Raw genomic sequence first — 25,243 nt, 5'->3', positions numbered from 1 at the left:
AGATTCCGGTGCAGAAGGTGGTCAGAGCCAAAAGCTCCATCAAGCTCCTGGAGGTGCTCTTGATCTCGTTCTCGGTAGTGGTCTTGAAACTCGAAGGCTTCGTGGAAGCATGTGCTATTGGGCTCAACCGATCGATGACCCTTGGGGGCACCCTCTGACAAGCTATGAGGGGGTGATGATGGTGGCATTTAACAGGTGGGATGGAGTTATAAAATCGAAACACATTGGGGGGCAGAGGTGCCTATAAACAGAAGTTTCAGAATGTCAATATCGGAGGGGGTTGACAGGCGAGATGAAGTTATGAAATTGAAACACACCGGGCGAGTGCAGAGGAGTCGACGCTCTCTGAAACACAAGTTTCAGAATGTCAATGTCAGGGGAACAGGGGATTTATTAACATTGCAATGTGGTGGGGGGAGGTTCTGGCAAGGCTCCCCATGCTCTGTGAAACAGTGCAGTGCCATGCAATGCCCCGCAGTTTCCCCCCTCCCCATGCAACGCGTTGGGGAGGGATGTGGCGGGGCTCTCCTGAAACAGAGTGTAGTGCCATGCAACGCGTTGAGGAGGGATGTGGTGAGGCTCTCGTGAAGCAGAGTGCAGTGCCATGCAAAGCGTTGGGGACGATGTGGCGAGGCTCTCGTGAAATAGAGTGTAGTGCCATGCAACGCCCTGCGGTTCCCCTCCTCCACATGCATCGCGTTGCATGGCACTGCACTATGTTTCACGAGAGCCCCGCCACATCCCTCCCCAATGCATTGTATGGCACTACACTCTGTTTCACGAGAGCTCCGCCACATCCCTCCCCAATGCATTATATGACACTGTACTTTGTTTCACAAGAGCCCCGCCACATCCCTCCCCAACATGTTGCATGGCACTGCATTCGATTTCACGAGAGCCCCACCACATCTCTCCTCAACGCGTTGTATGGGGAGAGGGAGAACCGCAAGGCGTTGAATAGCACTGCACTTCTGTTTCACGAGAGCCCCACCACATCCTCCCAACACATTACGTCTGGTGGATCAGTCATGATTGATCTGATGTCACATTTATATTATCATTTTTTCGGAGAGATGATCTTGCCGCCAGGTCACAACCATGATCTTTTTCCTTACAGGTCCTATGATGATCAATGAAAACTTGTTCATACTTCATATCAGTGAACATTATTCATTTGTTCATAATATTAAATAGCAAATGAACAATATTAAAAGGAGAGGAATTCACCAAAATAATGAAAAAGGAACCACCTTTGTGCTCCAGATTCAATGAACCGTGATGACCAAAGAGGATGGATCGTAGGTTCTTCCATCACCTTACTAATATATAATTCTTTATTCTTTTTATAAATTAAATTAAAATTTTATTTTATTTATTTATCTGGAGTTTCAATTGAAATTTAAATAATACTATAAAATAATTTATGTTTAATATTATTGAAGATATAAATAACCATATATTGATGGTAGCCTTTGAGAAACTGAATTTGGTTTGACGATTTTATGGAAATCAATTAATTAATTAATTATGACGAATGTAAAATTATGGAAATCGTCGCAGGTGGTTCCTCTTATTGTCCAAATCTACAAGTACATGGAATCTAACTTGTCCTTTATTTACTGCGGTGAAAAAGATATAAGAAAAACAAAGCTACATCCTTCGAGGCAGGATACAGATTTAAGAAAGCGATCACTCGTCCAACATGTGGGTCCGCCTCGGGTGTAGCCAGTTGGAGCAAGAGTTGAGGTTTCCTATGAGCTAAAGAAAACAGTAGATTAATTGACCCTTTCTTTTGGAGGTCGTCCCCTGTCGTGGCTATAATAGGAGACGGAAGGGAAAACGAGAAAGGAGAGTAAGAGGCCGAGCAGAGAGGGAGCGCTCTTCTAGACTGTGTGTGTGTGTGTGTGTGAGAGAGAGAGAGAGATAGAGAGAGAGAGAGAGTCAAAGCGCAATCCCTCGGCCCCCATTTCGTTTGGTTGCTGGAGAAGGACTCGGCGAGCCCAAAACCTCTCTTCTTCTCTTTGCTTTCGCCTCGACGATAGCTTCTGCGGCGGTGACTTCTTCCATGAGTCCCTCGAAGAGACCCATCGACTCGGCCGACAGCGGAGGGTCGCCGGCTACGGCCAAGAAGCAGAAGCACGAGCCCGACGAATTCGAGCCAAGAAGGTCTCTCTATCTTTCTTTTCTTGATAGAAAAGAACCTTTTTTTTCTCTTTCATGGGTTTTTTCACTCAAGAAGAGGTGATCGCGGGTTTCGTAATTGCGTTTTGGAGTGATGCATCGGTTGTTGGGGTCTCGAATTCTGTTTCTTGGACTCGCATTTCGTATTCGTTTGGTTGATGTTGGATTAGTCATCAACTCTCTCTCTCTCTCTCTCTCTCTCTCTCTCTCTCTCATTTTCATGCATAGAAATCAAGAAAAGATCATGAAAGTGGTAATTGAAAGAGAGCAAAAGCTATTTCAAAACGAAACTTTTGAGATACCTTCAAACCTTGTGATCAAACTGATAGGTAGATGTAGAGGCCGCCTGCGAAGCAGCCGAACATGACGACACGAAACAACGTGGCGGCGGTGAGCTGGAGCAGAATCCGGAGCACAAAGGCGAACAGCAAGTAGACGAGCCCGACGTCGTGCAACTTCGACTCCTTGTCATTACCACCGGCTCAGCCTCGCGGCCGTCTTCTGCGCCCGCAGGAAGAGCCGCCGCCGCGAGGCTGAGGCGGGTGGTAATGACAAGGAGTCGAAGTTTCTCGACGTCAGGCTCGTCTACTCACTGTTCGCCTTTGTGCTCCGGATTCTGGTCCAGCTCACCGCCACCACGTTGTTGCGTGTCGTCGCGTTTGTCTCCATCTTCTGCTTCGCAGGCGGCCCCTGCATCTACTAGGTTTGAAGCTATCAATTGATCACAAGGTTTGAAGGTATCTCAAAAGTTTCGTTTTGAAATAGCTTTTTAATATTGAGATTCCTACACCGCACGATTAAGTAGTCAATTCCAATAATGTTTCTGTTCTCATCCCACAGGTAAATCAGGTATTACCGGTAAATATGTCTACTGTGGGTTTTATGTCACTGGAATTGTTAATTGTTATTATTCCTGATAGTGGTTTATGTTAATCGATCAACTTTTTTGTTATTCTTTTAGTGGCTTTGACAGTCAAAATGCAAAAAGGTGAGCCTCGAACTGCACTGTATGAACTCTGCAAAAGATGTCAATGGCCAACGCCTACCTTTGAAACAGTAGTAGAGTGGCAGCCAAGGTTAGCCCGACCAAATTTCTTTCCTAGTATTTATTTATATAAGACCTGGATTTTAACATGTACAAGCATGAAAGGATGGCAGGCCATCTGATCTTGATTTGTTTTGTGATTATGACACTTGAGCTTCTCTAATGCCATACAAATTGCATGAGATAATTTCATCAAAGGATCGATCAACTTATCATGCTAAGGAAATCTCTTTATTCTGTTCAGAAAAATTTTCTATTCTGTTAAAGGAAATTCTTTCTCTTAGTATAAATAAAAGAGGGAATATGTTAATATATTGAAGCATTTTTCATTTCTTCAATAAAACTTCTTATGTAATTGTTCTTATATTCTATTCTTTTTTTCATGAACAACAAAAATCATATTTCTCGGTATCGCATAGGAAATTTTAATATATCACTGTTCTATATAGCTTGCTCATTTCTCGGTATATCCCAAATGACATTTGCGATGATTGGCTGAGGTTTGGAGGGTCGACTTGACCTACGAATCTCATGCTTGATTAACATTGAATGACCCACCCTTGATTCGATAGCTAATCATCCATCATTTTTTATTCTTTTCGTTTAACCGTCGGTGAATCAATCTAATTATAATATTTTTATACTATACTAGATTATTTTCAACAATATCAGAAATACACAGTAACACAACAAAATATATTATATTATAATATTTTTGTATTACATTATAATTTTTTCAATAATAGTAGGAAAATATTATAATTATTGTATTAACATTGTTTTCTTAATCTCGATCCATGACCTCGTGATCAATCGATCGCTTCAAACCTTGTAGATGTAGAGGAGGCCGCCTGCGAAGCAACCGATGAAGATGAATGCGTCGACACACAGCAACGTGGCGGCGGTGAGCTGGAGCAGAATTCGGATCACAAAGGTGACCATTGAGTAGACGAACCCAACATCCAGCAGCTTCGACTCCATATCATTACCACCCACCTCAACCTCGCAACGGTAGTTCTTCCTGCAGGCACAGAAGACGGCCACCACACTTGACAGCACCTCTAAGAGGACGAAGGCATGGAGGGGCTCATAGAGCCGATAGTCGTAGTGATTCTCTAGGACCATCGACAGGATGCTGTAGAAGATTCCGGTGCAGAAGGTGGCCGGAGCCAAAAGCTCCATCAAGCTCCTGGAGGTGCTCTTGATCTCATTCTCGACAGTGGACTTGAAACTCGAAGGCTCCGCGGGAGTATGTGCTGTTGGGCTCAACTGATCCACCGCCCTTGGCGGCACCTCCGACAAGCTATAAGGGCACTCTTCGATATCGGAGGGTAATGATGGTGCCATTTAACAGGTGGGAGGGTAATGGCGGCGAGGAGGGGTAACTTTCTGTTTTGCCCTTGCACCCACCGGGGTGTGCTACCCCCCCCTCCCCCCCCTCTGCAGTGGGGGCGGAGGAGGGGTAACTTTCTGTTTTGCCCTTGCACCCACCGGGGTGTGCTACCCCCCCCTCCCCCCCCCCCCCCGCGTGTCACTGCACACTGTTTCACGCGTTGCATTGGGGAGCACACCACGCCGACGGTTCCCCACTCCGTCAATGCAACGCGTGAACCAGTGTGCAGGACAGGCAGGGGGCGCGGGCGGCGGATGATGGGCACAACAGAAAGTTACCCCTCCTCCGCCCCCACTGCACACTGGTTCACGCGTTGCATTGACGGAGTGGGGAACCGTCGGCGTGGTGTGCTCCCCAATGCAACGCGTGAAACAGTGTGCAGTGACACGCGGGGGGGGTTGTGACTCCCCCCCACCATAATATTTCCTTTTCGTTTTATTTTCTGGTGGAAGCAAGCGTGAGAGATGGAGCAGTCCCTGCGTGTGCTGTTTCTGTAGCCTTCCATGAAGCGAAAATAAACTGCGGAGAGTACCACTGATGGAGTCGTAAGATCGATGTACTCTCCGAAAGGTCAGTGGTGGATATGTTGCCACAAAGAAGTTGGAGCTTAGATATAAGCTCGTCATGATACTACTTGTTCTTGACATTTGCACTTTGCCTGGATGAACAACTGTGCGGTGACTCGGTGGATGTCTTGTGATTCATCATCATATGCATGAATCATATGCTTGTTCTATTGCTCTCTTCTACTGGCTTATTACCTAAGTCAATCCAAGTGTTTCAAACCTAACAGCACAAATAGCAGTTGATGATAAGCTTGAGATTTCTTTATGTGAATCGATGAATGTCTGGTGCCAGTTACTGTCTGAATGCTGAAGTCAAAGCTCCTGCTTGGTGCAGCAAGTAACTCAAATGGATGACGATGATGATGATGACATGCAACCGAAACACATGCTACACTCTGTTCCAACGGCTCACGTTTATCATGCATCAGTGGGTCCCCCACTACACTTTCGTATGCAGTTGGAGAAGAGTTTGTTCTCTCTCTCTCCTTTTTCTTTTTACCTTTTTTTTTCCTTTTATGAACTAATTAAGACATCAAAATTGCATGTAACTCAAAGAGAAGCAACGTTGAACAGTGACATGCAACAAAAACTATCACGAGCACAAGAAAACAGCCATAGAAACTGAAAAGCTATAAAAAAAGGAAAAAAATAAACACAAAACTCAGCGTTCGTTACTTCGTTTTGGTGACACAATTTAGCTTTCACAAAAACACAATTATGCTTCTCGTACTCGTTTGCCGATACCCGCTCCCCTACCCTTCTCGTAATTGTGATTTGTATTTCCACATGTGGGTCCCAATGGTCGCATGGAAGGTAGCGGAGACGTGTGAGATCATGGCCTCGCCGTCCCCTCCTCTTGCTTCGGAAAGGCACATTGGAGGAAGCCAACCACGAAGATATCATCCACCTCGAAGGCTAAGGATCGCCAAGGAGACGCCTTTCTCTCACCTCTCCTCGGTTTGAGTGGGAAGTGGGTTTCTTTGTAAAGGTGTCATCTTGTAGCGATGAGGTGATTATGGAGATAGGCAGGACGGCGGCTGCAGCAGCGGCGGACGGTGGTTGGAGTGGTGGGGAAAGGACGGAGATGGTAGCGAGAGGGAGGAGTGACGTGAAGCCTGTGCTCGGCATCGGAATCGCTCTCTTCTTTGCCGGTTTCGTCGTCTCCCAGCTCCGGCCCCGCTCCCGCCCTCCTCCCCCTCCTCCGCCATCTCGTCAAACCTCCTCTGCAGGTTCCTTAATTCATCACTCATGGCCTCATGAAGATTTGACTGGAGATCAAAAATTCGAATTTGATTGCATCGACATACGCAGAGTCGAAAACTGGTGGGAGTGATAGCATCGATCGCCTCGAAGAACTCCGAATCCCAAAAGGCGTAAGTTGCGATGAACCTTCGCAAGTGATTTGTGTCGTGTAAATTAAGCCTTGTTCTTATCAGGAAGAAGCTTTGTCAAAGAGCAACAACGTCACGTCCACCACCGCCGTGAAGCTGTCTTCTACCAGTAGTACCTCAGGCAACGAACAGGGCGTCGTCTTACCTGAATCGAATGACACTCTGATGAAAGAATTTGAGGTGACAAGCAAGGACATGAAAACCGCCCCAGAGACTGCGATGGGGCAGGAGATCGCAAGCCTTAGGGAGTTGGTTTCGTCCCTGCGAGAGAGGAAAAGGAGTCTTGAGCTCCAATTGCTAGCTTATCATGGAGCTAAAGAGAAAGAGGCTGCTGCGAAAGAGCTTGAGAATCGATTGAAAATTAGCGCAGTCGAGGCTAAATTGTATGTTTTGAGGATCCAATCCTTGCAGGATGACAAGCGGAGGCTGGAATCACAGCTGGCCGATCATTCAAGGACAAGGAATGAGCTCGAGGCGTCAAGAGCAAAGATTAAGGTTTCCAAGCAGAAGTTGAAAGCGGACAGGGAGCAAGCAAAAGAGATAATGGCCTCCCTTCACCAAAGGATCAGTTCGCTGCAGTGCAGGGAGCAGAGGGATGAGGTAAACGATGCAGAGTTGGAGAAGAAGTTGAAGGGATTGGAAGACGAGACTGTAGAACTCAGAATGGTCAATTCAAGGCTTGCAGAGGAGAATTCAGGTTTGGTGATGAAGTTGGCATCCACACAAATGACTGCTGCGGCTTCTCAAGTTCTCCAGGGTGCAGAGGTTTGTCTCGGTGTGTCTTCCATCGGATGACTTCTTCGTCTTCAGTTCGTGACTGCAGTTAAATCAAAGTAACATGATTTGCAGGTAGAAGCATCGGAGGAAGCAGACCGCTCGAGGGAAGCGAATCGAGAACTGATGGAGGAGATTGAGCAGCTCCGAGCAGATCGTTATGCCGACGCTGAGGAATTGGTGTATCTTCGATGGGTGAATGCTTGTTTAAGGTACGAGCTGAGGAACTACCAGCCACCTCCAGGAACAACAGTTGCAAGAGATCTCAGCAAGAGTTTGAGTCCCAAATCCGAAGCGAAGGCCAAACAGCTCATACTGGAGTACGCCGATTCGGGTGCTACGGAGAAAAGCTCAAATCTTGCCGAAATTTATTCAGAATTTTTTTCTTCTTCTTCATCACAAGCATCTTCTGAAGAACCAGAAGATCCTGCCATTAATGCTTCGTCCTCAACCGAAGCAAAGTTTCTCAGCAAGCTCAAAAAGCTAGTTCTTGGAAAAGGCAAACAAAACACAGGAACATGGTCTGAGATTCCAGAGAAAGGAGCATCCTTCTCCACTTGTTCTGCTGATGATGTGATTCGAAGAAGTTCATATGATAGCTCAACCGATCGATTAGCAGGAATGGAAGCACACACAACCGGAAGACAGCATAACAAAGATGATTCCTCTCGAATCAACTCCGGGTTGTCTTCGGACATCCAAATGCTACGCAGGCCTGATGCGGAAGAAGCAAGGGAGGAAAAAGGTATACCACATAGGAATGATCCAGTTGACCAAGAAGATACCTACATAAAAAAGCTTGCAGATGCTTTGATGGATTCAAGACAGGTGATCGAATGAAATGGAAGGCCAGCATCCTTTAGTTCTTGAAGCTAAAATGTATCACCGGATGCATATTATTGTCAGCATCCAAAAGGTGATTTAGCAATTTAGATGCCTGAATAAAACTGGAGATCTCGATGTATATTACTGTCAGAGATTTTCTTGTGGTTTCTGCATGAAGAAAGCTGAGCAAGAATTGCTGCAGAAATGAAGATATGGAAGAACAAAAAAGAGGAGGGAAGAAAAAGATGTTGCTAATCAACAAATCTATTTTATAAAATGAAGAAAATAGAAAAAAATGTGGGAGAAAATAAGTGATCCAAAATTGAAGGAAATGATGAGGTAAAGGTCAGATTTTCTTGTTGCTGGACTCGTAACTTGGGTCGGGCCGACGACAACGCTGCCGAAGTGGGTTGCACGTATCTCATGGCCCACGCTACTTGAGTCGCGCTCACAGTCGCGTCTCCCGAACGTTGTGCATGCCGTTCTAGAAGTTCATTCCACGTGACAGTTCGCCCACTGGATCTCGACGAGCGCCGAGACGGCACGGGAGTTAGGTCAAGAATCGGGTCGTCTCAAGATTTGTGTGTTCGTTCCTTCCACCGTATCGTGCATGCGGCCAACTTGTCTCCGTTCTAGAAAGAGTTGCCTCATTTCGTCACGAGTTAGGTCATGACCACGTCCAATCAGCTATTTTGTCCAACCCAATTTTATCATTGTATGTATATGATAATGGAATTTCACTATATAAATTTTCGAACCTGACTAACTATTAATCCATTTTAGCTCATCTCAAATTCGACTTGAATGTCATCTCTATTTTGTGCATAACAATCTGATATTAACATGGTGGGAAGGATTGAAGAAGAAGAGAAAAAATAGTTTAGCTTTTCAAAAGAATTTTTCCACGACAAGAACATAAATTAGGGAAGAGGTTGTGAAGTAGCTTCTTATAATAGGTAGGCACAAAGTCAAAAACAAATTATTTGACTAAAATCGGGTCAACATTAGTGCAAGGGTTTCTACTAATCAAGATTTAATATCCTCGGCTTTCCACATCAGCGTAGCAAACATCCTCCTTGGAAAGCTTTGGTGTCAACGGCACTTGCGTTCAAGATTTGGGTATCCAAGCACTTTACATCACTGTATCAGAATCCTCCACTCCACTGCCACCTTCAAAGGTCCTCGACAAGCTTGCTTCCATAGTGTTCCTTTGAAACGGAGCCTTGGAACAAGATTTGGTCGGCGGCAAATCCATCTCATATCCAATAAAGATTTCACTGTTGACTCCACAATGTTGCTGGTCGACCATAACCGGCAACCTACGCAGAGATTTCGGCACTACGTGTGGAATTCTACCCGCAAAAGAAACATTCGGTCCGAAATCATGATCTCTTCCGAATCCCTGTGACACATCTGATGATACAACGCCCAGGTCACGGCATGCTTTCGAGCGTACAATTGTCGAACGAATACAGCGGATATGGTCATATCTGTATACGAACGAATAAGATTTGTCAGTCGTATGCTGTACCGAAGAAGGTTGACGATGCACGCGTGGTGTATCACGTCATGGCTCGTATCTTTGTGTTGACACGTAGGAGAACCAGGGAATCGTGGAGGACGTCAAGCATCGTATCTCGAGAAGATCCTTCTTGTTCCTGGATAAACAAAGACGGAGGTGATTCGGTCAACCTAAACGGTCAGCGAAGGGCTTTTACTATCATTCGGTTTGATATCATACGAACCAAAGCTTATGTGAGAGATTTCTAAGCAGATGACCTAACAAACAGGAGCAGGGGACCCATGACAAGAATGGGTCATCTTCTTCCCTTGGACGGGCTGCTGGCTGCTCACCACTGACCCTAAAATCCATGATCAGTATCACCATATGCAGCATAAGCTTAAGATACGTTCCGTGTTCTATCGAACTCTTCGGATTTGTCTCATCCCTTGTCTTCAGATGATGTATGTACACACACAAACACAATCTATCACGGTGGCGACAAATCGGTTGTAGTTTCTTTACGAGAGGTTGTAGTTTTCTGTGGCCAAAAAAAACGCATTGAAGGTTTCAGGTCACAGATTTATGATGACGGTTCTCTTTCTTCCTTCGAGTTTTGTCTCTTTCCGAGGACTTCAGCTGGTTGTCTTGTCGTCCTATCATTTAATAGGGTAAAAAACTGTTCAATATACATAATGTAAGACGTTAAAATAAAGCTTTTGGATTGTGTGAATATGAAATCAGGTAGATATATAGGCCATAAATGCAAAAATGGAAAAACGCCACTGCTTCTTAAGTCAAAGTCAAACTCATGCAATTCCACTGTAACGTGAAGCACGACTCTAAGACTTGTAAGGCTCCTCAGAGTGCAGTTGAAAGTCATCCGGTTGACATCGTGATCTTTGTTTCCAAAACCCGTGCTTTTTGCTCTACCATCATGCATGTATAATAACCTAATGGATGCTCATAATATTATGTATATTCTCATATGTAATTCATATCAAAGATGAATTAAAATGAATTCATATTCCTTGTTTGCTTAGCTATGTGATGTGTGTATCCTCCAGTATGTTATTCTATAAAGCGACGGCTTAACGCCACTTCCAAAATCCCAGGTTGGTGTCATTAGCGATTCGATGTACGTCAAGTCGTCAACATCATGCATGCGAATTAAAGAATTTATTTGCTATTATACTAGTAAATCCACTTGGCAGGCATGCATGTCTGTTCATGTTTGTCGACAATAGCACACCCACCACGAGAGACGACTGTGGGAAACACTGTGTTCATTTGAGAGCACTTGGATAATTGCAGGACGGGTGTTTGTAATGGAAATTAGTCAAACTGCATGAGGTGGTTCCGATCAATCTACCCTCTCGATGTCTCCTCGAAGCTTGCGTGTATAAACCATCGATCTCTTCCGGTCATCTTAGATTTGGTTGACCAAGTTTTCCATGGGAAATGAGGAGTTTTTCTGCATCTTCTTTGTAACTCTCCCTTGCTTCCTTCAATCTCTTAGTATATATAATAGCCTCTTCTTCCCTTCACCAGATTCTACATCCAATATATGAGCGCATTAATGGCTGTGCAGAGAATTGGCTGCATTCCAGCAGCCTTCTTCGTGGCTCTCTCTCTCGTGAATAGCTTCGTCTTCTCTGCGGTTGACCGGCACGGCACATGGCCGGCTGCCCTCCCTGAGGGCCTCCTCGCCCTGGACATCGTCGATAAGATCCATGTAGATCCCGACACCACCGCCAGGTTCTCCACCGACTATGGCGGCCTCAGTCAAGCTGACCCCGCGGCGGTGCTCTACCCGTCGTCCCCCGACGACATCGCCACCCTCGTCCGATTCGCCTACTCCTCCTCCCCCTCCTCGTTCTCGATCGCCGCCCACGGCCACGGCCACTCCATCAGAGGCCAGGCCCTCGTACCCGGCGGCGTGGTCGTCGACATGGCGTCCTTGGGCCGCGGGCGCAGCGACCGGATCAATGTGTCGTCGGATTGGTACGTCGACGCCGGAGGCGAGCAACTCTGGATCGACGTCTTGCGGGAGACGCTGAAGCACGGCCTTTCTCCCCGCTCCTGGACCGATTACCTCTACCTGACGGTCGGCGGCACGCTCTCAAACGCCGGCATAAGCGGCCAGGCCTTCCGCCACGGCCCGCAGATCTCTAACGTCTACGAATTGGATGTCATCACCGGTACTACTTCTCTGTTTTCGGAAACTGACGCTTGATTACAGCAATACTCTAGCTTAACGTGTGGTTCTTCGACAGGGAAGGGTGACACAATAACCTGTTCTCGTGAGGAGAACTCGGACCTGTTCTATGGGGTCTTAGGAGGACTCGGCCAGTTCGGCATCATCACCAGAGCTCGGATCGCCTTGGAACCAGCGCCACAGCGAGTGCGATGGCTACGGCTCTTCTACACAGACTTCAGTTCCTTCACCGGAGACCAGGAGCTCCTCGTCTCAATGACAGAGAAGGTATTCGACTATGTCGAGGGACAACTGCTGACGGAGAAGGACGTTGGCAACTCTTCATTTTTCTCAGATACCGACACGGAGAAGGTAAAGATGCTGGCGGCTGAGTACGGCCGCATTTACTTCGTGGAAGGAGGTGTTTACTACGAACCAGCCACCGCGTCCATGGTTGATCAGGTGAATGCACTGTCTTCCTTGCTTTCCCATCCCACGAAACATGTGGGAATCCGTCGCTTTCTCCCACTGTATTGTGATCGATCTCCATTTGTTGTCGGTGGTTTCCTGATGCATGCATGGCCTTCCTTTACTTGTTGACAGAAGCTTGAAACCTTGCTCAAACGGCTGAGCTTCGTCCCCGGCTTTGCCTTCACGAAGGACGTTGCGTACATTAGTTTCCTCAACAGAGTCCAGGAAGAGGAGACGCATTCCACGGCGCCCGAAAATGTTCTTCATCCATGGCTGAACATGTTCGTCCCCAAGTCAAGAATACGAGACTTCGAGATGGGGGTTTTCAAGGGGATCCTCAAGAACAATAACCCCATCGGGCTGGTGCTCATCTATCCCTTCAACAAGAACAAGTACGAAGAACACTAAATTCTCTTTGCGCTTCCCCCAAAACCATGAACAACACTTCTGAAGATGCATGCATGCGTTGCAGGTGGGATGACAAGATGTCTGCGGCGATCCCCGACGAAGAGGTTTTCTACACCATAGGACTGCTGCCATCCGCAACAGTGGACGACTGGAAATACTTGGACAGCCAAAACGATGAAATCTTAAGGTTCTGCCAACAGGAAGGGATCGACTTTAAGCAGTACTTGCCTCATTATACCACACAGACGGATTGGAAGAACCATTTCGGCCTTAAATGGGATGTGTTCGTTCGACTGAAGAGGCGATACGATCCCCAAGCTCTGCTTTCACCAGGACAGCGAATCTTTACGTCCTCGCTGTAGATCATGTCTTGCAAAATAACTCACGCCACGCACGCATCCGTGTTTCTCTTTTACTTTGTGTCGTTAACCAAATCCTAAGTTACACGTATTCTGTAGAAGACTTCGACCAATCCTCCTCTCTGTATTCTAAATGCAAGTTGGGGAAGTGTATGAAAAGAAGAACATATATATATGTAGATACTGCTTGTGGGGAGCGCCAACAGAAGATCTACCTCAGGATTTGGACGGATCTTGGTCTGTGTTGACCTTTAAGATGTCCATATTCTGAAGTTGGCATCACCAGTGATTGTGCCAAAGATACATGCAGATCTTAGAGAGACAATGACAAGATTTGTCAGGACATCAGCGGATATCCTTTCCTGTCTGCCATTGTCTATTCTTTCATACGGTTCTTCTTATTTTATTGTGGGCAGCAGGGTCAATCTCTGCTGTGCGTTGTTCTCTTCACACCACCGAACCCTGATGCTTTTCTTCGTGAGACAGATCTGTTCGCACTGTGCGCCTTGTTGGCATGCAAGTATTTATGGGAATAAGCCAACCACAATTAAGTGATGCAGCCACTGTGGAGGAAAGCCAGAAGATGGTTTGAGGTTTGATGATGCACATATGCCCAATGTCACAACTGCTAAATCTAAACCAAAAAATAAAGAATAATTATGATGAATTAGTAGATATTGATAAGACAAAGATTTCATATGTCAAGGAATCAAGATTCATGAATAATTTTGGAAGAACAAAAAATTTCTATTAGACACAAAAGATTATCAAAGATATAAAAAAGCAAAATTCTACAGTTATTTCAATAAAACTTACTGAATAATTGTAAATTAATTTGGTTATCGATGATTAATTATTACTGAAGCAATAAACGATGTTTTATTCATGAGATCAATTACAAGTTTTATTTAATATTATTTCCAGCATATTTTAAGGATCAGAATATTAACCATTGACATGCACTTCCCTTATCCATTCCTGCGATGCCAAACTTGATGAATCATTAATTATGAGTATGACAAGAAAAATTCAATGTACAAAATAAGCTTAATAAAATCCAGATGATAAAATTAGAAAATAGTAGTATTCTCATAAAAAAACATAAGAAGCATTAATGAGTATTTATGTATTACTTTTTTATTACAAAAATATTAATAATTAAGTATCACGAATATAAGATTCGTCCATACTATCATTGTTAGAGCTAGCCCCAAGATATTTATCGAAGGATAATTTTGGCAACACAACAAAGACAATAAAGCGGAAAGATTAAAAGCAACAAGAACAAACAAAACACCAGAACACCAGATATACGTGGTTCGGTCAATTGACTTTGACCTACATCCACGGAAGAAAGAGGAGCAAATTACTACTGCAAAAGAGGGACACTTACAAATACCTTAGGAAGATGTTCCTAGGCCATAAAACACCTTCATCTTACTAAACAAGAAAAACCCAAACCGTAAGCAGGTTTTCTTGTAGTGCCTCTTGTGCTGCCTGTGGTACCTCTTGTGATGTATCTGACTTCAAAGCCCAGGCCCTTATTTATAGTTCCCAAACGAGACGACAAGTCTGATTTTCCCGATGTGGGACTATGGGACTTGCCAAACTAACAAATCTCCACCTTGGCATGTCCCAACAAAACTTGCTCCACTTTCTTCATAAAAGCCCCAACGCGCAATCATCAACAATTAACACCAACCAAGTCCAAGCACTGCTTGAACTTGTAAACCGGAAGAGGCTTCGTAAGTATATCAGCTGGATTGTTCTTCGTATGAATTTTCTGAACAAGGACCTTTCCCTCAGCAATGGTATCTCATTTGCATCCAACAATTTTCTTACCCGAAGGCGGCTTCACAAGATCCCAAGTTCTATTCCGATGGAGAGACTCAATTTCTTCATTCATCGCAATCAACCACTTAGCGGAATTATCACAAGAAACTGCATGAGTAAAAAGTAGGCTCACCAACTTCACTTGTCTCTTCTGCAACAGACAAAGCATATGCAACCAAATTTGCATATCTTTGTGGTGGTCGAATATTTCTCCGTGGTCTATCCTTGGCTATGGAATATTGCTCTTCCTCTGGATCATCTGCATCAGTAGACTCGGGACCATCTACGAGCATTCTTTGAGTAGAAGAGTTCAACTTAAAAGAATCTGAACTACCAATCTCAAGCTCCACCTGCTTCTGCGCACTATCATTTGTACAACTAGTAGATTCCTCTTTAGAAGATAGCATAGATAATTCATCAAAAGTAACATCTCTACTGATTATAAATTTTGGGGATTTGGGATCAGAACACCATAATCTGTATCCTTTCACCCCAGAAGCATACCCAAGGAAAATGCACTTTTTAGCCCGAGGCTCTAATTTTTCTTCATTTACATGCATGTATGCTGGACACCCAAAAATTTTAAAATCAGAGTAATCAGCAGGAGTACCTGACCAAACTTCCTCTGGAGTTTTAAAGTTAAGTGCTGCAGAAGGAGCGCGGTTGACAACGTAACAGGCCAAATTAATTGCCTCTGCCCAAAAGTCCTTTGTCAACCCTGCATTTGAGATCATACACCTTGCTCTCTCTAAAAGTGTTCTGTTCATACGTTCGGCCACACCATTTTGCTGAGGCGTCATCCTAACAGTGCGATGCCGAACGATTCATTCATTTTTGCAGAATTCTTCAAAATCACCTTCATAAAATTCCATGCCATTATCTGTTCGAAGCCGCTTAATCTGTTTACATGTTTGCTTCTCAATCAAAGCCTTCCATTGTTTAAAGGTTAGAAAAACATCATTTTTATGCTTCAGAAAATAAACCCAAACTTTCCTGGAATAATCATCAATGAAAGTCAACATATACCTGGCACCACCCTTAGACTGAACTTGAGCTGGACCCCAAAGGTCTGAATGAATATAGTCAAGAGTACCTTTCGTTTTGTAAACTGCCGGAGAAGTGAAGCTTACTCTTTTCTGCTTTCCAAAAATGCAGTGTTTACAAAAATCAAGTGGCCCAGTACTCTGTCCGCAAAGTAGACCCCTTTTGCTCAATATGCTCAAACCTTTTTCGCTCATATGACCCAAACGCATATGCCATAATTTGGTAATGTCAGAATCAGACAATGATGATGACGAAACTGCAACTGAACCTGTAACAGTAGTTCCCTGCAGAATATACAAGCTACCAGACCTACAAGCTTTCATAACAATAAGGGCACTTCTAGAAACTTTCATAACTCCACCTTCAGCTGTGTATTTACACCCAATGGCCTATAGGGTGCCTAAAGAGATGAGATTCTTTTTCAAATCAGGAACATGTCTAACATTAGTGAGCGTCCTCACAATACCATCATGCATTTTAATTCGAATTGTTCCTCTACCAATAACATCACATGCGGCATTATTGCCCATCAAAATAATTCCACCATTACAAGATTCATATGTGGAAAACAAATCCCTATTGGGACACATGTGATAAGAACAACCTGAATCTAAAATTCATTCATTTTTAGACCTCATCCTGTCATCAATAGCAGAGAAAATATTTCCAACATTCTCATTAGATGCTACACTAGCTTCAGCGGATTCAATAGTTTTCTCAACAAATTTTTCCTTTTGCTTTAATTTATTTTTCAACTTAAAGCAATCAGATTTAATGTGCCCCATTTTATGACAATATCTGCATTCCAAATTTCTATGTCTGGATTTAGATCTAGATTTAGATCTACTACTGTCAAATTCTCTTTTATCCATTCTCCCCCTAACAACCAGACCCAGACCCTCAGCCTGATTCTCTCTACTTTCCCCAGTGATATTCTTATCTATCTGCTCCTTTGATTTCAGTGCAGATTTAATTTCTTGATACAAAACTGTTTCTTTTCCATAAATCAAAGTATCACGGAAATGCTTAAAAGATTGGGGAAGAGAACACAAAAGTAACAAAGCCTTATCCTCATCATCAATTTTTGCATCTATATTCTCCAAATCCATAACTAAAGAATCAAACTTATCAAGATGCGAGAGTATAGATGTACCTTCGATCATCCGAAGCATATACAGTCTCTGCTTCAAGTAGCGACGATTTTCCACTGTCCTCTTCATGTACAAAGCTTTAAGCTTGTCCCACATGCTCTTAGCCGTAGTCTCCGTAGCTACCTCCCGTAAAACCTCATCAGAGAGATTTAGAATGATGCTGGATCGGGCCTTCTTATCCATACCCGCAAGATCTTCCTTTGACGTACCGTTTGGAATGTTCTCAGCCTCCTGTAGTGCCAAATCAACTCCGTCTTGAACCAGAATGGCCTCCATCTTAAGTTGCCACATGCCGAAGTTGACATTTCTGTCGAATTTCTCGACAACGATCTTTGATATCGTCATTGTTGCCAAAAGATCCCAGAACCAGGCTCTGATACCAGTTTGTTAGAGCTAGCCCCAGGATATTTACCAGAGGATAATTTTGGTAACACAACAAAGACAATAAAGCGGAAAGAATAAAAGCAACAAGAACAAACAAAACACCAGAACACCAGATATACGTGGTTCGGTCAATTGACTTTGACCTACATCCACGGAAGAAAGAGGAGCAAATTACTACTGCAAAAGAGGGACACTTACAAATGCCTTAGGAAGATATTCCTAAGCCATAAAACACCTTCATCTTACTAAACAAGAAAAACCCAAACCGTAAGCAGGTTTTCTTGTGGTGCCTCTTGTGCTGCCTATGGTACCTCTTGTGGTGTATCTGACTTCAAAGCCCAGACCCTTATTTATAGTTCCGAGACGAGACGACAAGTCTGATTTTCCCGACGTGGAACTATGGGACTTGCCAAACTAACAATCATAACGAAGAAACAAATGAAGATTTAGAGGGCTCTTAATTCCCTTTCAAGGATTTGAAATATGTGGCTCTTAATTCCCTTTTTTTTTTCTTTTTTTTTTTGTATACGAGCGAGAAGTTCAAAATTTTCAACAAATCTAAGAAAAACTAAAAAATCTAAGAACTTATAACTCTCTTTTAAGGTATCCTTTGAAGTTATTACAAATATCTTTTGAATTTGGCAACTTCTATGAGTACCATATGGAATAATATCACATATGAAAAAGAAAAAAAATTTGTGTGATTGTTTGCAGCTTTATATGGTATTCATGATAATTTATATATTTTAAAGGTTTATATGAAATTTCCCCATTCTATAAACACACTTAGCATATAATAAAAAAAACATTTATTGTGGAGTTTAGATTTAAATTTCAACAGATGCACTGTTTGTTGTGGATGCATGAATGAATGCATTGGAATTGATAACCAATCACAAACATGAACCATTTGGATGCCAATCACTCCTGATTAATGTTCTTCTCCACCTTTCTTTCTCCTCAATAGAAGTGTGTCTCGAGCTCTAATTTTGATTGAATTTTTATAACAAGGAATTCTAAGACAGAAAATGTTTGTGTTTTGGCACATACGAGAAATATTGCATGCTAAAAGATATGGCCAAAGAAGAAAATGTATGGAATCTCATATGCTGAGTTCATATGAATGTTATGATTCCTGACTTACTTTTAGTTCATTGAATTGATTCAATTGCTTGTAGATGTGTATGGTTTTGTACACCCCATCAAAGAATTATATGCCATTAAACGGAAAAAATGCTGACAACATTATTAAACTATTTATATTTATTAGCTTTTAGCTAATGTTGGTTGTATTCCAACATAATATATTGCGATAATATATCACAATACAAAGTATTTAATGACAATAAAAGCATTTAAAGTGGAATATATGGAATAATAGACTGCTCGCTTTGCCAGACCGCACAACAATGAAACCACGCGGCTTAGTTCCTGCAAATTCTGACACTCGTACCCAGGAGATACCTTCTTCTGATTGGGATATGGACCTCTAATGTGGGGCCCGGATGAAATACTCAATAGTACGTAGACGGTGAGGGTAGATAATGTACGTGTGGAATTGGCTCGATTTTTTTAATTGATTAATAAAGGAATTCTAAAAATTAAGCCCGTAAATATATAGTTGCTCAGTCTATCTACCTAGCAGATATACCGGATTTTTATTGGTGTGGGTTCCACGAGTCCTTACTGATACGGCAATAAAAAAGCGTGTAGGAAATAGGGTAACCATGATCTTGTGGAGAAAGTATTCGCTCGATTGATTAGATTGGAAGGGCCGTGTAAAATCGACGCTATAAATATCCACCGCACCGCATCGACTCATTCCTCTCGATTCGCTGTGCGCCACTTAACCCCCGCCCTAGGGTTTTCCACGCAGCTCGCTTCTCATTTCCATTAAGGAGGAGGAGGAGGAGAAGAAGAGGCGGAGGCGGCGGCAGCGGAGGGCGACAATGAGCAGCGATAAGCAACAGGACAGCCTCAACCTCGCCGATCTCGGTTCCGGTCCCCCCTTTGCCCCCAAACCCATTTTACTTCTGCTCGGTGTCTTTCGCTCTATTTGTGTTCTTCTGTTTCTGCTTGTCTTACGCCGGCGCGTTATCTATGTGCAGCTCTGAGTGCGGAGGATCGAGCTGGTCTTGTCGATGCTTTGAAGGTGCAATTATGGGCCTTCCTCTGTGTGTTTGCCTTCGTGGAAGAATTCCCTTGAGGGGTCTCCCTTTTGTTTTTTGTTTGACTTGTTTTCATGGGTGATCTGTTGTGCCACAGAACAAGCTCCAGAGTCTGGCAGGGAAGCATACGGATGTCTTGGAGACGCTCAGCCCGGCGGTCAGGAAGCGCGTCGAGGTGTTGAGAGAGGTCCAGGTGTGTCTTGTTATTGTACCCCTTGTTCTTCGTTTTATCTTGACGAATCGAATGCTTTCTTGCGTTTTATGTTGTTCTTCTGTGTACATCTTATTTTAAAACTTGGTTGGTTCTTGTCGGGAATTATAATTCTTTACATCCTCTTCTCTGTATTAATTTTCGTTACATATTCGAATGCCTATTTCCTTCTTCAAGATATATGTCACCGAAAAAAATCCTGACGCGCTAAATAAAGTGGACATGATAGGTCATGCTTATATGTTCTGTGTCGTCTTTGATAATTAGGGCCATTGATACCCCAGCATTGCTCAGCGAGAGGCAAATTTATTATCCTTTCGAGGGCATGGAGGCTTGTTTGATGGATTTTCTTGTCCTATTTCCTGATTTTTTATACTCCACATACGCTTTTTTTTCATAGATATCCCACTTTTGAATTGATTATGCCTTCTATGACATTATCATTCTTTGAGAAAGCATCCTTTTATCCTCCAGAAGGTGATATATTTTTATTTATTATCCAGCATTGCACAGCGAGAGGCAAATTTATTATCCTTTCGACGGCATGGAGGCTTGTTTGATGGATTTTCTTGTCCTATTTCCTGATTTTTTATACTCCACATACGCTTTTTTTTCATAGATATCCCACTTTTGAATTGATTATGCCTTCTATGACATTATCATTCTTTGAGAAAGCATCCTTTTATCCTCCAGAAGGTGATATATTTTTATTTTTATTTCTCTTCCTACATTCTCTCCTTTCTGTTCTACATGACGATAGACAACAAATATTGCAACAAATTGTGCGAGACAACTAATGGCAACAATTGCCGCAAATAGCGAATGTACCTGTAATATCATCTCATATTCTATTTCATATCTTAGTTGCATGTTTCCTGTCTTCCATCTCGGCTTCCATCTTAGTTGCATGACTGAACTTGACTCTCTTGCTCATCCCCTCCTTTTTTTTTGTTTCCCCTTCTTATGGACTGTTAAACCAGCTAGTATATTCTAAGATTGGCCAACTTTGGTCAAGTTTGATTATTCTAGCTATCTTATTGTCAAAGTCAGTTCAGTCAAGATCAGATCGGTCTTTAAGGCTGAGAACTTATCCAAAAGTGTATCAGTCTTCGGTAATAATTAAATGTGCAAGTTGTTGTATCTAAATTGGGTAATGTTGTGAACTATGTTTCTTAGTTGCACTGCACTATTGTTGACTCTTTTCCTCATGTTCCCTGTATACAAGGATTTCCATTTCCGTACATGACTCGTTCAGATTATAAACTTTATCTTCTGCTGATTATTTGTCACTAAGTGGTATTTGGTCAATATTATGATTTTTTTTTTTGTGAATATAAAGTTGCCATAACATAGTGTTGCTTCCTTTAAAATATCAAAATTGAAGAGGTATATGCTTGACTCTCAATACTTACTGTTGTTTTATTGTATTGAATGTGTTTGCCAGTTTAGATGCAAAGCAACTTGTTGACCTTGTCTATCTATACCTTGATCTAATCAGTATATTTGTCCACCTATATGTCATTTTCAAGTAACTTTTCCTGTATCTAATTTTCATTTTGTAGAACTTGGTTCCTGTATTTCCTGCATTATTTGTGTGATATACTTCAGTATTTAAGTTTTTCTGGTGCAAGCTGATATTAACATTTTGCTGGATAAGGATCAGGTCCTGGCTGTAGGACTTAAAATTGCTTTAAACTAAAATTTATCAAATTGCTGTATATTTTTTTTAGTGAATGAAGTCAGCTGGGGTTGGCTTAGTATCAAACAAAACTTGTTGAGACCATTAGGATTGATCAAATTCCTGCCAGATTTTGATTGGGTGTGGCTTTTTCCAGTTGATGCTAAGAGCATTATGGTGTACAGATATGCCTGATGTAATAACTCTTTTTTTGTAGAGCCAACATGATGAGCTTGAGGCAAAATTTTTTGAGGAGAGGGCTGCACTTGAAGCTAAATACCAGAAGCTTTATGAGCCATTATATACAAAGGTATACTTTCAGCATCTATTGATTTTGTATGATTTGCTAATTCCAGATATAAGCTCCTAGGACCAATGCTTAAATGATTTTTCCACCATTGTTCAATCTTGTGGTTCTTTTACGAAGTCTACTGCAAAATGTTGTTAGTCTTGGCCATTCCTGTGACACTTTCTCCATATGGACTAAACAGAGATATGAGATTGTAAATGGTGTAGTCGAAGTTGAAGGTGTCAAAGATGAATCTCCAGAGGAAACCGGTTCTGAGGATAAAGCTAGTGAAGGTCTTTTATCTTACCGAAGATGTTGAATGTTGTTTTTTCTAGTTCGTTTGTATTTTTTTATGCTTATTGTATACATCTATGCCACAGAAAAAGGCGTGCCTGGCTTTTGGCTCACTGCTATGAAAGCAAATGAAGTGCTAACTGAGGAGGTATCCAACTTTTAAATGACTATCCTATTGCTTTGTTTTCTTTATGATGTTGACAGGTACATTATTTTTTGGTTCATCTAGATTCAAGAACGTGATGAAGAAGCTCTTAAGTATCTAAAGGATATAAAGTGGTGCAGAATTGAGGATCCTAAGGGTTTTAAACTTGAGTTTTTCTTCAATCCTAATCCTTTTTTCAAGAATGCTGTTCTGACAAAAACATACCACATGATTGATGAGGATGAACCAATCTTAGAGAAAGCAATTGGGTAAAATTGTTTTTCTACGTTGGTGATATTCACGTATCATATCAAGACTGGTTACAAGTGATTTTTAACAAATTGTTGGCTTTCGATGTAGGACGGATATTGAGTGGTATCCAGGGAAGTGCTTGACTCAGAAGATCCTAAAAAAGAAGCCCAAGAAGGGTTCAAAAAATGCCAAGCCCATTACAAAAACGGAGGACTGTGAGAGCTTTTTTAACTTTTTCAAGCCTCCACAAGTACCTGATGATGATGCAGATATTGATGAAGAGACTGTAAGTTATGATCACCAGAAAAATTTGCCAGAGAAAAAAAGCCAATTGGGTAAAAGCGCATCTAATTTCATTATCATTCTTTTGACAGGCTGAGGAATTGCAGGGTCAGATGGAAGTGGATTATGATATTGGGTAAGGCCTTTCTTTTGTTCGCTTTGTCTGTCTACTGGACCTTTGCCTTGTGATAAATATAGATAAACAGCTTAAGCGAGCATTGTTGATTATTCAAGAAAGCAATGGTTTCAGGGTTATTTAGGAATAACTTGAGCAATATCCATTTGTTCCTTATTTGTTTACGACTTCTTATAATGCTTGGCCTGCATCAGTAATTTTGGATTATCCTTTTTACAAATCTGTTGTCCAGTTATGGCTGGTACCAAATTGATTTACGGTGATTGTTGACTTGCAGGTCCACAATTAAAGACAAGATAATCCCTCATGCAGTTTCATGGTTCACGGGGGAGGCTGTCGAAGGTGATGAACTTGAAATAGAGGATGAAGATGAGGATGATGAAGAAGAGGAAGAGGAAGAGGAAGAGGATGATGATGAGGACGAGGATGAGGATGAAGAAGACCAAACTAAGACCAAGAAGGTATATCTCACAATCTCCTCGAGAAATTGTTTGTTGTCTACAAGATTTTTACTTTGGGAATAATTGAAACTGACAAGTGTCTTTCTTTTCTCTGTCCTCCAAACAGTCGGCAACAGGGCAGAAGGTGCAGCATTGACTTGTCCCATTTTAATATTGATGTTAACCTTCATTAGAAGGTGCTTTAGCTTGATTAATACTCAAATTTATTTATGGTCTGGAAATGCAGAAGAGTGGAGGGGAGCAAGCCCAACGACCAGCTGAGTGCAAACAACAGTAACATGTTTACAATGGATGGAGCATTTTCTGCGGTGTAGTAGTGGTGGAGTTGTTGGAATGAATGATCTGGTTTACTTCCTGCCATTTTTTTTTATCTTTCTTAAAGTGAGAAGCTGCGTGGAGTCCTCGGAATGGTCAGTTCTTATACCCTGATGTCTTTGAGAATCAGGGTGGCGGAATGAAGTTTTGTGTTCTTTATTGTATGGTATTGTCCCAACATGACATATTGTTTCTGTAGTTCGATGTCTATGGACCAGAGGGGTGTGTATGCTTGCATTTTTTGATGAGGAAAATTATGTTTTGTCTAAGCCCAGATGTGGTAATATTGCTATTTTCTTGAACAAGATAATTGATCATGTCTGTGCAATTAGATGATTTGGCAATGTCGCGGATTTTGGTCGGATTAATAATTTCATTATGTTCTGATATGTTTTGATGATGCAGTTTCTGAAAATTAAAATTCGAACTTTCTCGGTCAAAAGTGATCAGATTTGGTTAGATTAGATCGAATGGGGTCGGATTTGATGATACAGTGGTAATATGGTCATTGTCACCTCTAGTCATAATGTAATCGGAGAGGAAGTAAACATTGTTTTGTGGATATATGGGTCAACATTATTTGATATCCACGCTTTGAGTTTGGTGCGTTCCGCTATTGGGCCTCACCAGCAGCCGCACAAAGCTCCGAGACCTGCTTATACGGGTTCAATATAAAATCGTCACCTCTAATCATACGGTAATAGGAGAGAAAGTAAACATCGATTAGACATATCGGTCAACATTATTTGACATTTGTGATTTAAGTTCATAATTAGACTTTTTATAATATCCCAATCTCTAAACTTAAAAGAAATCCCTATGATTATAAAAATAAAATAATTAATCATATTTATCTAACATTATTGGTTTTGTCGATCGAAGATGCGACAAAATATGCAGAAATGACATAAAAATGATAGGCAAATATATAATTTCAACGTTTGAATTACATTTTCGTTTTTGTTAGTAGTGGTCGTGGACAATAATGTCGTTGGGTCATGAGAATGTAGTGGTTGGTGAGAATAATATGGGGATATCTTTAGAAATGGGTTGGGTAGAGTCTTCGAGGTGGCATTAGAGATTTCTATGGTTTATTGCTAGGGGAGGAAGAGGAGAAAGAGCGATAACATAAGTGAGCCAAATGGAGAGGAGGAAAAGAATGATGTAAATGCTGACACTTTACATTTGCGTCAGCGCCGCTCAACATCTTCGTCGGTATTAACGTAGATGTAGAGTGACAAAAGAGTTGCTCGACATCTATATTGACGGCAACGCAGATGAAGATGCAAAGCATTGATATTTGTGTCATCCTTTTCTTCAACTCTCTCATGTCTCACCTCTTGTTGCTCTCTCTCATCTTCCTCCTTCTCCCCTTTCTTCCCTTCTTTCTCGATCTCACATCTTTCATTCTCTTTCATGTGTTTTGCATTTGTGTCGGTGTTGACATATATGCCAAGCAACATCGATGTAAATGAAGCGCATTGACATT

General features: G+C 42.2%; 3 protein-coding genes across 4 annotated transcripts; all 3 read left to right on the top strand.

The window, feature by feature from the left end:
- The first annotated feature begins 6,056 nt into the window (after positions 1-6,056).
- On the top strand, positions 6,057-8,325 carry LOC135625423 (protein CHUP1, chloroplastic-like). The gene is made up of 4 exons (XM_065130217.1): positions 6,057-6,414; positions 6,497-6,558; positions 6,622-7,341; positions 7,426-8,325. The coding sequence occupies exons 1-4, from the start codon at positions 6,201-6,203 to the stop codon at positions 8,188-8,190; spliced, it is 1,761 nt and encodes a 586-aa protein (XP_064986289.1). The 5' UTR covers positions 6,057-6,200; the 3' UTR covers positions 8,191-8,325.
- Positions 8,326-11,032: 2,707 nt separating this feature from the next.
- LOC103969437 (cytokinin dehydrogenase 6) lies at positions 11,033-13,436 on the top strand. Its single transcript, XM_065131124.1, has 5 exons — positions 11,033-11,163; positions 11,228-11,877; positions 11,953-12,335; positions 12,477-12,736; positions 12,817-13,436. Exons 1-5 carry the CDS (start codon positions 11,138-11,140, stop codon positions 13,112-13,114), a joined length of 1,617 nt encoding a protein of 538 aa, XP_064987196.1. The 5' UTR covers positions 11,033-11,137; the 3' UTR covers positions 13,115-13,436.
- Positions 13,437-19,351: 5,915 nt separating this feature from the next.
- Positions 19,352-24,023, top strand: LOC103969436 (nucleosome assembly protein 1;2). Of its 2 annotated transcripts, none has more exons than XM_065130215.1 (12): positions 19,352-19,518; positions 19,632-19,675; positions 19,789-19,884; positions 21,798-21,890; positions 22,072-22,162; positions 22,250-22,311; positions 22,393-22,577; positions 22,669-22,846; positions 22,935-22,978; positions 23,256-23,439; positions 23,546-23,563; positions 23,666-24,023. In XM_065130215.1, exons 1-12 carry the CDS (start codon positions 19,473-19,475, stop codon positions 23,714-23,716), a joined length of 1,092 nt encoding a protein of 363 aa, XP_064986287.1. In that variant the 5' UTR covers positions 19,352-19,472; the 3' UTR covers positions 23,717-24,023. The 2 variants fall into 2 exon arrangements, with proteins under 2 accessions (XP_064986287.1, XP_064986286.1); XM_065130214.1 differs by having other exon boundaries at positions 19,352-19,524.
- Positions 24,024-25,243: the final 1,220 nt, after the last annotated feature.

This window comes from Musa acuminata, chromosome BXJ2-10 (genome assembly GCF_036884655.1).
Source record: "Musa acuminata AAA Group cultivar baxijiao chromosome BXJ2-10, Cavendish_Baxijiao_AAA, whole genome shotgun sequence".
Lineage (NCBI taxonomy): Eukaryota > Viridiplantae > Streptophyta > Magnoliopsida > Zingiberales > Musaceae > Musa > Musa acuminata.
This window is presented reverse-complemented; position numbering and strand designations above follow the sequence as displayed.